At 44.9% G+C, this 13,533-nt stretch overlaps 1 protein-coding gene across 5 annotated transcripts in view; it reads right to left on the reverse strand.

Annotated features, from left to right (window-relative positions):
- The window catches only part of SCAP (SREBP cleavage activating protein), an 87,166-nt gene that overhangs the window by 16,748 nt on the left and 56,885 nt on the right, over positions 1–13,533 (reverse strand). For all 5 annotated transcript variants that reach the window (XM_065446930.1, XM_065446939.1, XM_065446927.1 and 2 more), the window contains exons 20-26: positions 12,717–12,950; positions 11,074–11,323; positions 9,222–9,307; positions 8,525–8,610; positions 7,246–7,376; positions 5,361–5,441; positions 1,603–1,815 (exon numbers count right to left, since the gene is read on the reverse strand). In XM_065446930.1, coding sequence (XP_065303002.1) covers positions 1,603–1,815; positions 5,361–5,441; positions 7,246–7,376; positions 8,525–8,610; positions 9,222–9,307; positions 11,074–11,323; positions 12,717–12,950 — 1,081 coding nt within the window. The remainder of the gene's footprint in view (positions 1–1,602; positions 1,816–5,360; positions 5,442–7,245; positions 7,377–8,524; positions 8,611–9,221; positions 9,308–11,073; positions 11,324–12,716; positions 12,951–13,533) is intronic.

Consider the following 13,533-nt stretch of genomic DNA (forward strand, 5'->3'; position numbering starts at 1 on the left):
GACTCGATAACAACTAGGTGAAGAGTGCTTTCGTCATCGAGGTCCCCTTCTTCTGAATGAAGATCTGGCCATTTCATTCAACGTAGGTACTCTTCAGATAAAAGTCTTCGTTAAGGTCGCCGCTTGTGCCGACTGTCCGCCAGCATGTTGCAGCACGAGCAGCATGGCGCTTATACTGTAACCAAGGCCATGAGGACATTGCAGCTGTAGTGTTTGATTGCTGAAACTACTTAGTACAAGGAACACCCAAACTTACTGTTGGATAAGATTAGTGAGAAAATGCCCTATGATACTAAACATATTCTGCACCCTTCATAAGTGTATTGCAGGGTTCCTTTATGATGTAAAATGTGCCTGTACTAAAAAGCCTACTAAATCACCTCACAAATCTTTTCCAACTAAGAGTTTTTGAATGCACCTCATATGGATGAAATCAAGCTTTTGTAGCATTCCTCTCTTTCTACTCATCCCCACTGTGCAGATAGTTCAGTTTTTGTTCTGATGTGTAACGATGCTTACGCACTTCCAAATAAAAAAAAAAAACTTAATTCCAGGGTCTTACGTGTCAAAACCACGATATGGTTATGAGGCACGCCATAGTGGGGGATTCCGAATTTATTCTGACCAGCTGGGATTCTTTAACATGTACCCAATGCATGGTACATAGGCATTTTCGCATTTCGCCTCCATCAAAATATGGCCACTGTGGCTGGGATTTGATCCTGCACCCTTGGGCTTAACAGTATAACGCCAAAGCCACTATGCCGCCACGGCAGGTGTTGTTCCACCCATCGTTATGATGAGCTTAGGCATTGGTATGTGCTCCAAAATGGGTTCGCTGCACCACGTATCTTGGAGGCCACAACATCAGCACAGTGATGTTTCCTGCCACTGGATGGCACAACCGCCTGTGCGAATACCAGATCAAACAAGCAAAGCCACAGCTGGACTCTCTCTAGTCTTTCTTCGTTTACCACGATGATACCGTGTCCTTCCTAAACTAGCTCCAACTTATGGTGGGCCCTTACATACATTATTATTTACGAGATTTCACAATTTTGGTACTGCTGGATGCACTCCTTTGTTGCCAGATCTGGAAATATCAGCATGTCACAATAGGCACGACAAATGGTAAGTCTTCGAGAAACTGAAAGAATGGGCAGGCAGTCCTTTGAACTTTCTGCTGCATACACAAGCATATTATTTGGTTCAGGTGTTCATGACAGCATTGTCTAACAAACAGGCACACATATTAATCATGTTTAGACAGTGTTGCAGGGCTCCTTTAATGGGCATTCTTTCAACACTGATTCCCTGCGAGTGTATTACAAGAGCTATAAAAGTAGAAACTTGAGGACTACACAGACACACACTCTTTTCCTTTTTCATGCAATGTTGTTTCCTTTTCTTGAGTGTCCCTACTTGATTATGTAAATGTTATTTCTTCAAATGGGGTTAGTTAAAGAGAGGTTTTGTCTGTACATGTCCTCCACCGTCTTAAGACATGCTCAGTTTCAAACAGTTTCAGCACTAAAGAAAAGAAAAGAGAAAAAAAAAAAACCCTCTCGGGCTTCTCGGCTGATCAAAGACAGTGTATCTCACCTGGTAGAGGGTATGCAGCAGGTGTCCCTGGCTCTTGTCCCAGATGCGGAGGCGCGAGTCCACTCCCAGGCTGAGCAGGTAGAGACCAGTGGTGCGCAGCGACAGGACGGCCCCTCGGTGTGCTGTCAGGCTGTAGGCACACGTGCCAGTCATCAGGTCCCACACGCACACCAGGCCGTCCTGGCAGCCACTCACTGCTGTTGAAGCACCTGGCTGCATACGAAACAATGCAAGAAATTCCATGCAACATGAAACAACCTGCTATTCTAAAGATTCAAACAGAAGTTCACAGGAAGATGGAGGTTTGAAGCAATAAACACTGGTCGAACAAGGAGTGTCGCAGGACCCAATGTTTCTTCATAGGACTAACTTAATTTCTTACAGACACTAAAGGGAAACACTCAATCAGTTCAGGCAGATAAAGTATTCTTTCAAAACGAAATAATTGTTAATTCTGCGGTAATAAGTTCATTGTTATAAGAAAAAATCAAGGTAAAAGTTAAATTTTCTAAAATTTTGTGCCAGAACCCTAGAACGAGTACATCAGTGTGATGTTACAATTTCAAAGTATTTTCTTGCAATTGGACTGTCATGGGTCGGTAAATGTTCTAAGAACTTTCCGAGTTCAGTTGGCTTTATTGCAATGTAGTAGCCCATCTATATCAATGAAACGTTAACTAGGATCGAGCAGGTGCCGTAAAAACCGGTGACATTATGGCAAGCTGGTGAGGCAACTTCAAGGTGGTGCCGCCACTCATCCTCTGCATCATTCTGTCTTACCAAGGCTCTTCTTCTGCAGGACTGGCCTTTTTTTATATTGTAGAATGGTAATTTAATAATAAAGACGAGGTTATTCTTCTATTCAGTGTCCCTTTAATGTTCCGATAGATTGACATGACACAGTTGTGCTCTGCACGGCGATGAATGTTACAGTAGAGTGCTGTAGGTTTGTTTTTCACCACTCAAGTTTTATTTTATTATTATTTTTATTCACACATAATGCAGCCCCATTTGAAGCTATAGCCAAAGTGGAACGCATGTACAGAAAAAGATAAAGAATTGTCGCACTTGTACACACATGAAATCAACGCGCAGTACTGTACAGAATAACACAGATACGAAGCACCTGAAAAAAAATGAGCACCTAAATGTGGGTCTAAGAACTCGTCCAGTGGCATGGTATGCATCCTAGCACCTAGCATATAGCCACTATTCAAGTACAGTACATGAGCATTTTAGCGTGCCACTTCCAGTGAAATAAGGCCACCAGGGCAACAAATCAACTCGGCGACCTAGTGGTTGACAGCAGAATGCCTCTGCTTGTCGGCGACTATGGCAGGTGATGGCAGCACAAGACCGCACCTTACCACTTCAGCTCATTTGGACTAACACATTTACTCTACAAAGCTAACAGGTTCAGTTTCATTGCAGTGCACAAAGCAGTCACGTGTTGCACTCGAGCGAGTCTGGCCGAAGTTCCACCAACACTGCAGCGATTACGCTGCAAGGGTTGGCTGCATTCAAAGTGCTATGTTGAAGTGGAAAATGTTTCTTGCTCCCATAGGCCATGAACACATTCGTTTCAAGTTCTATCTTTCATTGTGTAGTGTGCATTGAATTTCCAGATTCACATTATACATGTAATGCTCTTTAGCAGCATAACACCAACACACACCAATAACAATTAAGTAAGGCAGGCAAAGCAGGCTGTCACAGGTTCAACAACAACAGGCACATGCACTGATTATCACACCGGGGCTTGCTTATGTTATTCAGCCCTGTGAAAATGTTGCAAAAAAAGAAAATCATGATCATTCTCTATCTGTGTCAGGGGATTACCATGGAGAAGGCGCTTCCTTGAGCTTAAAGTAGGAGAACTTACCATCCCGGAGCACCCCAGTATCAAAATATTGGGGCTAGACTTTCAGAACACGCTGCGCTGCGGGCTCATGTTAAAGAAACTCCAGAGGGCGACCAACTACACACTAAAGCTCATTCGCCAGGTGGCTAATCGGCACCACGGCATGGGCGAGGGCGATCTGCTTCGACTTGTGCAGGCATACATAACCAGCAGAACCATGTACTCGACACCATATGTCAAACTCGCAGTCACAGATTTAGCCAAATTAAACACCATGATCCGACAAAGCACAAAGGCAGCCTTGGGCCCTCCGGACCACGCGGCCACCGCAAGGCTAGAGGCCTTAGGCATGCATAACACGATCGAGGAGCTCTTGGACGCTCACCACACAGCCTAAGTCTCTCGCTAACCCCGGCTGGCCGCACAGTCCTCCGGAAGCTCAGTCTCGAGGCTATCCCCGAAATTACAGAGTACGTTACGATTCCGCGAAAGGTCAGGGGGCATATTTATGCCCCACCTCTACCCCGCAACATGGACCCCGAGTTCCATCAGGGCCGTCGGCAGGCCCGTAGTGAAGCCATTTGGCGACGCTATGGCTCGCAAGATGGAGTGGTCTACACAGACGCAGCCAGACACCCTCGCGGCGACCTCATGACTGCGGTGGTAGCTGATCACAACGGAGGACTGCTAGAACATACAACAATCACGGCTGGCCGAGTGGTGGAAGCGGAGGAAACCGCGATTGCCATGGCCATGCATGCGGACGCAAATATCGTCATCAGCGACAGCAAGCAGGCCATCGGCAATTTCGTCCGTGGTAGAATTTGCAAACAGGCGTACCATGTCCTCACACGACGCCCCCTAAGCGGCTTGAAAACCCTCGTGTGGACCCCCGCTCACGCGGCTGTGCCCGGCAATGCGTCGGCTCACAGTTTGGCTCAAGATCTCGCGCGCCGAGCCTCGTCCGCGGATGCAAACGGCGTGAATGAGGAGGAGACACACGAGGAACCCTGCGAGACTTATTATGAAATAGCCCATCGGTATCGCTTGAGGCGTCGCGCGCTCCCACCACCGGCCAAGCAACTCGACAAAACGCGAGCGGTCGCGTTTCGGCGACTTCAGACAAATACATACCCACACCCAAAATACATTAACAAAATCACAGGGGGCAGGGAAAGCGACAAATGTAGGCTCTGTTCAGAAACAGGAACACTCACACACATAATGTGGGAATGCACCTCGCTCCCGTTCTCTCATCCCCCCGTCAGCAGCGAGACTGACTGGACAGCCTGGCTCAGTTCCGGGGACGTCGACCGACAATTGGAACTGGTGGACTGGGCGAAAAAGGCCAAGCAGGCCCAGGGCCTTACTTGAGCCCTAACGCTCAGCCACGTCCCTCTTTACCCTTCCCCCTTTCAATAAAGTTTATCACCACCACCACCACCAGCTGAAAATCAGCAGGGCACACAACAATCATGCTAAAAAGCTTATGTTTACTGCTCAAATGCCAATTACAAACTTGGTTGCATGTTATATAATGTTGCATGTTATGCATAATATTACATAATGCCTGTTTCAACAAATCTAGAGCCAGATATGTGCAGTCAACATCTAGACAAAATAAAAACAGGGAAAAAAAAGTTTTTTTTATAAACTCTGCTTGCACACATATTTTGGCAAAAAATGAATTGATAAGCTAGGGTTATCATCGACATGGAAAGTGTCAAAGCATTGCTGGTCTCCACATCGTAGCACTCATGCATGTACTATTGGATGGTTATTAATTTTGTGACACGTAGCATTGCAAACATTTAAAAAATGAACTGCTGTATTTCAGTTCATTTGGCGATGTGGAAGCACAAAGGAAAGACTAAACTTTGTATGAAGAAAACTTCACCTTTTCGACGTGGATGGCCGAAATGCCTCCAGAATGACCATGGAGTGTGTACACACACATGGCTGTGTCACAGCGAAACACCTGCACGAAACATGCACAAAAAGCAGACTCATAAATATAGACAAATCAACATTGTCATTGCTATCAATATATATGAAGGCAAAAATAAAATGAACGTCTTTAGAGACGACATTTAACTTCAATTTGCATGCATACCAAAAGCCAAAATGTTTGCTGGAATGTTTTCTATAGATCATATTCTGTTACTCTCACACACCACTTTCGAGCTAGCGATCTTGACCGCAGTTGCCAGCTGTCAGCACAGCCCGCACTGGACTGCCAATTTGGTGAGGTAGCTAACGACGAAGCCATGGCGAGAATGCGATAAGAACGAACTGCAGCCATTCTTTGCTTCTTCCTGTCAGTTCCCACAGTCTCCGGCAAAAAGTGGCTGCCCCCAAGAAGTGCTAGAAATTTTGGTCTGTAGGCTGTTTCACATAATTAAGGCCAACAAATTTAAAAAATATAAGAAATTGGCAGATCCCACGCTTAAGTGGGAATCTATGTTAAGTGAAGTTTTTGTGATGTTTACATGAATGGTAAAGCAAATGTTATGCAAAAGTAATGCTAATGACTGGAATTCTCACACAAAATGATGTAGATGGAGGGTTAACTTATGCAAATAAAATGGTAATGTCGCAAAGGTAATGCAATGCTTAATCAAACATAATGCGGTCAGGCAAGTGTAACATAACGATGCAGATGGTTAAATGCAGACGTGGCCTCTAAAGGTGACAGATAAACACTTTAAGTGAACCCACCCACCACAGGGTTGGCAACTTCTCGTGTCTGTCTCTGTTGCCAACTTCTTAACTTCGTGCCTTGGATAATGGGTAGTGGGTAATGACAGCAACGGAATAGCAATACTGTAATGAATATGGTATGATCCTAATGGAACCACAACAGCCTGAAAAACTCAGCAAGAGACAATGAAGTGACCACAGCTGCATGATAATGACGGCATGCTGATGACTACATGATTACAAAGGTGCCACGACTGCATAAGAAGAAGAAATGATGATGAAGGAGTGACGAGCCAACGGAACAATGATCTTTGAATGACAACAACAGAGTGAGTGATGATGATAAATTGACGATGACAGAACGATGATGACGGAACCATGATGGGAGTGATGAGGCTAGAGTGACGACAACAGTGATGGTGGTGGAACAATGTCAATGTAACCACAAAGGCCTGAGAACTACGGCATAAACACGATAGAATTATGACAGGAGCACAACATTGACGCCGTGTTGACTGCATGCTTACAAGGGGGCGACTGCACGACGATGTGAAGATGGCAAAATGAAAATGGCATGACGACGACAAAGGGACGAAGACGGCATGTAACGAACGAAAGCCGACAAAGAAATGATGACAGAGTGACGACGACAGACTATATGCAGTGTCTGGTCTGCACTATACCCGGACGCCGAATGAATGACGGTGACAACGTGAGACAAAAGCTTGTTTGTGTAGGAGATCATGTCGGCATTTGCATAATCATCTGCTGGCCCTGGCTGAACTGCTCTGCACCATGTCCATGCTGGTCTGCACTAAACCTGGGACGGCAATTGTGCATGGCAACAGCTGGAAACAGCCAGTACCCAACACACAGCCAGTGGCATACAACCAGTGGCTCACATTGTATAACTGGCACGACAGCGGCAGCCAGCACCCGAAAAGTGGGGAGAAAAGCCAAAGAGAGCTTTGCTCTAACAGATGCTGGAAATAAACATTCCATCCTCAAAGGATAAAAAACAACGTATACACACACGACTAGGCATGCTGTAAAGATAAAAGAGATGCTCAAAAACTGCCCACCTTAAGCAGGCGATCCAGGCTGCCGGTGACTATCTGTCCCCCTTCAACACAGACAACTGAAATGGGTTGAGTGTGGGCACGCACGCTGTTCACCCACACCAGCTTAGCTTGCACCTCTCCACTCTCCCAAACTGCAAGGAAAACAAATGTGTTCACTGACACAGAATTCTATGAGTTGTCCTTAAAGAGTCATGATGCAGAATTCCAAAGCTAAGTTGGTCCCACAATCTAATTTCCCCATTTGTGTTGAGAACACTCCCTATGTGTAAAATTAACCATCTGCATAAAACACTAAATTTGTTTAGTTTTCTGGAACTGTTTCTGGAACCAGCTTTCTGGAACCTGTGCTGACAGAGAGGAGCCTCTAAAGAAATGTGACATCTTGCATGCTTTTGTGACAAGTGAAGAGAGAGATTACCCAGATGCTTCCACACAAGTGCCCTCAATTCCAAAAGATGGTGCCAATTTTCACTCATCTGTTGTAGTGGTGTTAGAAGAAATACTAGCTACGAACACCAGACCAAATTTTAACGCTTTCCTGCATCTTCCAAATGTTGAAAAAGTAACACAGAGAGTGTAGAAATAGAAACTCTTATTTATTTTATTCAATGCATAGAAAGCTGCTCAATAAATGTACAATAAATTGAATATGTGCAAGTTTGTGCAAATTGGCAGTTTGTAAACAAGCAACAGTGAACTTATTCCTAGGGGTGGGCAGCGCAACCTGAATGAAAGACAAAAGGAAGTCTACAATACGAGCGCATGTTTGAAAAAGGAATCGTTTGTTTGAAAAAATAAGCCAGTTAGTGTGTGCTCGTATCTTGCACTCTTGTCTTCCGTCCGGATTACGCTTCCCACCCCTAGGAATACGTTCAGTCACCAACTCGTCCAGTTTGCTGTGTTAGTTAAGCAAAAGTGAATATAGTCGCCACAGTTCTTGGCTGTCTTACGGTAGGCACTTTGAACAGCATTCGAGCCATTTACATCAAATCTTTTTCTGTAGCAGGCAAACAATAATAAACATAGAAATCCCACAAGTTTGACGAAATTGAATATCAAATTCTTTAAATGAATATACGTTGATTTAAAGCTGTACAATTGAAACAGTATGCGAAATTTCTAATACCACACTGGCATGTCTGGTGTTTGCCAGACTAGTGATGCACATGAGTCAATTCAAACAACCCATAACTACCAACTTCAGTAAGGCATGCTACAAAACTGCTTTTGAATTGGTGTATCACATTTTACAAGGCAATTAAAATAAAACAATTCTTACCCCCTCCCACATCAGATGATCGCCGGTCACAATGCATTTCAAGGTGCCAGCACTCCAAAATGCCACTTATTCTTGACGTAATGATTCTGCAAATGTAAACCACAATTTGCTTGGTCAGAACCAAGGAATGGAGGACATATGGTTAGCAAACACATTTCCTACAGAAACAAACTGCTTTTTATGATGACACAGCCCAGTGGCTTCCAGACTAGGTTTCATGAAAGCCTTGTACACTTCCAACAGCTTTCAGGGTTTCATGAGGCCTATCAAATGCAACCTATAAATCTGAAGCCTCACCTACCAAATTTGAATGCAAACTTCCGAGCATAATGCTTCTCAGTAGAGTGGAGCGGTCCTATTCACACTATTGCCAACGAAAGATTTCAACAAACAATTCCACATTACGGTCATGCTAGGCTACATATAAACATGAAAAACTTCAGATGCCCTAAGCAAAAAGTAAAGACAACAAGTTCTCTTGTGTGCTGAGCCAGTGCCCTCACAAAAATTACATATTTCATACTGGCTAATAAACAACATGCGCTTAATGACAATAGTGGCACTTTCTCACTAAAAAATTTAAGGAATAGGTTAGTGACCAAGCTGTTATCATCTTTAGGCAACATTCTTGCATAAAACTTAACCTTACAAATTGTGAGCATAAAGGAAAGATATGAGAAAGTAAAAGCCATCTTGCCTGTGACCAGAGACTGTAACCGCAGTTACTCCATCAGTGTTGTCTGTGTACACGCCACACAGGCGACCTGTGGGCATGTGCCAGAGCTATTGAAAAGAAAAAGAGACAACAAAATAAGCCTACATGATGTGAAAGCACAGAAACTGTAACTCTAGCCTTTAGCAAGGCTTGAGTGCCCTTTGAAGTGCTTTTGTGCGGCACTAACTTATCATACCCCCAGTCAAGTGTTCTCGTGCACAGCACAAAAAATTGGGTGCTGCGCAAAATGAGAAAAACATCACCGCTCACACGCGAGATCATCAACGGAAGTGTGCCGTGCAACAAAAATGAAAAAAAAAAGGAAGGTGAGGCTCGTGACGTTGCTATGCAAATAATATGTGTGAAAGTACCACTACAGTTGAACCTGTTTATAATGAAATCTATAGTTCCACCAAAAGTGGTCGCAGTATCAGTCGTTCCTCTGAAGGAACGACTGATGCACACTGAAGGTGGCGTCGGCAGTTACGAAAATGTTATTCTTGAACTTTAGTTCAAAAATAACATTTTCAGTGTCTTCCCTTTTGTTCCCAGCACTTTCCCACATCTAGCTGAAAGTTTCCATTAAAAACGACATCTAAAGAGCGAAACGCAGCGTCATAGCCCTTTCGGTATGACATCAGACCTGTTCCTATCACCTGGCATTTTGAAACTACGAGCATAGCTGCCGGCATTTCTTTTTTTTCAAGAGCTTGTGGTATATTTTACTATATCGATTGCACATGAGTGGATTCTGCATACGATAGCGAAGCGTACTAGTTGGATGGAAGTGGAAACTATTGAGGCATGCCACCACTTTGCAAAAGACTTGCCACTGCAGCTGCAGCATATCAGCCACACGCGCACTGAGAGCAGTGAAGTTACGATTTCTATGTCGCTTCAGCAGAAAGGATACGAAGTTCTAAAGGTATAGTGCCGTCCCGAACCTTCATCAACAACTACATAAACAAAGCAACAACAAGTAGCGATCTCCCAATAACAGTGCAGTAACCACAGACTCCTAGCAACTTTATGTGGCAGCGGTGTGTCGTGAAGCATTCACATCGACTCGGGCCGCACGAATATCGACAGCAGCGATAAGATAGCTACACTTGAGCAGCTGTTTGTCCAAATAGGCGTAGTGCTTGCACATGATGTCGCAAGAGGAACTGCGTGAAAACAAGAGTACTGCCACCATGGCCTCTGAGATTGCACGTGGTGGCGTACAGAGAACTGTGGAGAGTGTACCGCTGCCACGTCCTCTGAAAGAGCATTAGTCCACATGCCAGTGCTATTTTGGAGGTCGCCGTAGCTGTACTGCCTCATCCTGAAGCAAGCTGGAGACATGCCCTGAAAGCATGGTGACAATAGCATGCTTGAAAGTAACTGACTTTCTTCACAGCTTTAGAAATTCACGCACGGAACTCGTTCATCTCAGTGGTCATATATTTATTGCAGTTGGACTGGAGCGGGATGTGCGCTGACATGCGCCGAGTTTGGCTGTGCTTCCGTACTTAGGAACTTCACTAGGGTCCTCCATTTACCGTGACTGGGTTTGACATGTTCGTTGTAACAGTACGGCACTTTTGAAGATCGTCGTTATATCTGGACGCTAAGCAGGGTCGAAAAATTGTAAATGCAGTAAAATGTGGTTACTGTAACCAATAATTCATTATATCTGGGATCGTTATAAGGTTTCTACTTTACTTTGCAACCAGCACAACCATAGGTTTAAATCCACACTTCGAGATACCAGCCATATTATGTCAAATAATAATGTGAACTCAACCCAAATGTTTGAAACTAGCAAAGGGGCATGCATAACCAATGCTCTGACCTCAATGCGGCCATTCTGGCACCCGACGACAAGCCAGTGGCTGTAGCAGCCCATGCACCAGATGGGCTGGAACTCCACATTGGCTGCTGCTGTGTAGTTGGACCCAATGCCTGGCACATCACAACCAGCTGACGTCACCAGAGATGGTTCTTCACCGGCACCCAGCGACTCCTTTACTTGATGCATGGCTAACTCCCGGTCCTCAGCTTCTCGGGGTGATGAAGGCATTTGCAAGTATGGTGTAACAAACCTGCAACCACAGGCACAGTGAAAAGAGTTTATTGTCAGCTACTAATTCCTACATATGACATCCACGCTGTAGCAGTCTTGCATACTGAACCAACAATAAGTGATAGCTACATAACACAAATGTGCACCTCAACAACTTTTGTTGGTTAACCCTTTGAAGGTTTTTGCCGTACATGTACGGCGGCGGTTTTGTCCCGCAAGGTTTTTGCCGTATGGGTACGGTTCCGACCCTCCGTTTGAAATTTCACACCATAATGACGATGCGTGCTCACCGAGAGGTGCTGCCACCTCTTAGCACTTACAAGAAGCGTTTGAAATTAGTGCTACCTTCTTGGGGAGATAAACAGAACTGATTGCTACCTTCAGCGCGTCGCTCAGACGGCGGCAACGCCCCTTTGCCGCGTGATCGCAACGGAGGCGCGCGAAACGTCATTTTCTTTGTCGGCACTCTCTTGCAGGGCGGTGAAAGTTGATTTCTATCTTGATTGGTGCTGCTCTTAGCTTGCTTATCAGCGCCGTTCGCGAGGTATTCTCACTCTCAGTGGCAACGCGCTTTCGCGGTTTCGGTTCCGCCGCGTGATCGCAACGGCGGCGCACAAAACGTGGTTTTTCTCTTTGTCGGCACGCTCTCGCAGGGGCGGCGGAAGTTGATTTCCATCTTGATTGGCACTGCTCTTAGCTTGTTTATCACCACCGCTCACGAGGTATTCTCGCTCTCTGCGGCAATGCGCTTACGTAAGAGGGTGCATCAGTCCTCTGCCCAAGGCAGCCGCAGGCAGAGATGTCATGTGTGTGCCAACACAACTCCTCGCTTCAAGAGAACAGACACGCATTTTAGGTGTGCAGACTGCAATAAGGCGCTGTGTGTAGACCCGTGTTTCAAGGAGTACCACGCTCAGAAATACTATTGAACATTTTGCAGTTCTGAGTGATGCCGACACCAAAATACTGTTCCTAATTATTTTTTAGTATTTATTCCCAACTTCATACATTTTGTACATTCAAGATCCGCAATAAAGTAATTTGACCACCTGGGAAAGTTTTTTTCAAAATAATTCGGCCCTGAAAGGGTTAAGCAAGACAGAACTGACAGTAACACACTATTCGGAGACAGTGTTGGCCCTTTGTTGCTCCATATAAGATCACTCTAAGGGTTCCAGTGCAGCTATCTATTTTTTTACTGTTAGTATTGCAGACTTGCAGTTTAGTGATTATCCCACACTTGAGTTGAATCAGCAGCTATTAATACAGTCCCAGGAGACGATGGGAGCCAGTTCGATGGGTAAATAATCTCATATTTCAGGTGGATTTTGCACCAGGCCAGGAACGTTGCAAAAATAGGGACGGTGTAATTGGCAGTACGTGCAGCACACGCATGCCCTGCCGTCACTTGCCTCGAGAAGTCGTATCCCTTGCTGCGAATATCCTCGGGTGCAACACCAGGGGAGAGGCCAGCTGGGCTGCTCTGTCCCACGAAAAATTCAGGTGGATGGTCCTTGCCAATCTGGCTGCTGAGGCCGAAATCGCAGGAATCTGTAGGTGACGAACCGTAAGTAGAATCTGAAGAGAAGCTGCCACTAGCACGCAGCAGGGTATAGTTCTCTTGTTTTGGTCTTCTCAGTCTGCTTCTGCAAAGCACAGAGAATGAAGAGCACATAAGAACATCTAAATGAAATTTCAACTTTTCCTTATAGCATAGTCACCTACAAGTTCTTGTTGCCAGACAGAAAAAAAACACATGCAGCTTACAGAAAAGGTTTCTGAACCTTGCTAGCAATGTTCAATAGGTGTGTGCAACAGCACTAAGAAATTATTAAAAGCTTGCAGCAACTACTAGGTGTGACGGCTCGCCAATACGAAGAGTGCCACTATATCATCCCTACAGCATGCAACACTTCTTCACCTATGGGGACTTAAAGGGGCCCTGAAAACACTTGTCTAACTAATTACAGACTGGTATCAGTATTACAGTAAAACCTCATTAATTTGGATTTCATAGGACCAATAAGAATGAGCAAATTAACTGAATGTCGAATTATAGAGGGTATCAAGAAAACAATAAACAAATGCCTACTACGTCGACACGCTTTTATTTACTGAATGAATGAGCAAATCCCATTACTAGTTTACACAAAAGCAGTGTGGAAGTTGCAATTCTCCTCATCTTGACTGATTGGCTCCCACAGCGGCGAAGTTTGTAGCACGGCCATG

This window comes from Dermacentor albipictus, chromosome 1, assembly GCF_038994185.2.
Source record: "Dermacentor albipictus isolate Rhodes 1998 colony chromosome 1, USDA_Dalb.pri_finalv2, whole genome shotgun sequence".
Taxonomy (NCBI): domain Eukaryota; kingdom Metazoa; phylum Arthropoda; class Arachnida; order Ixodida; family Ixodidae; genus Dermacentor; species Dermacentor albipictus.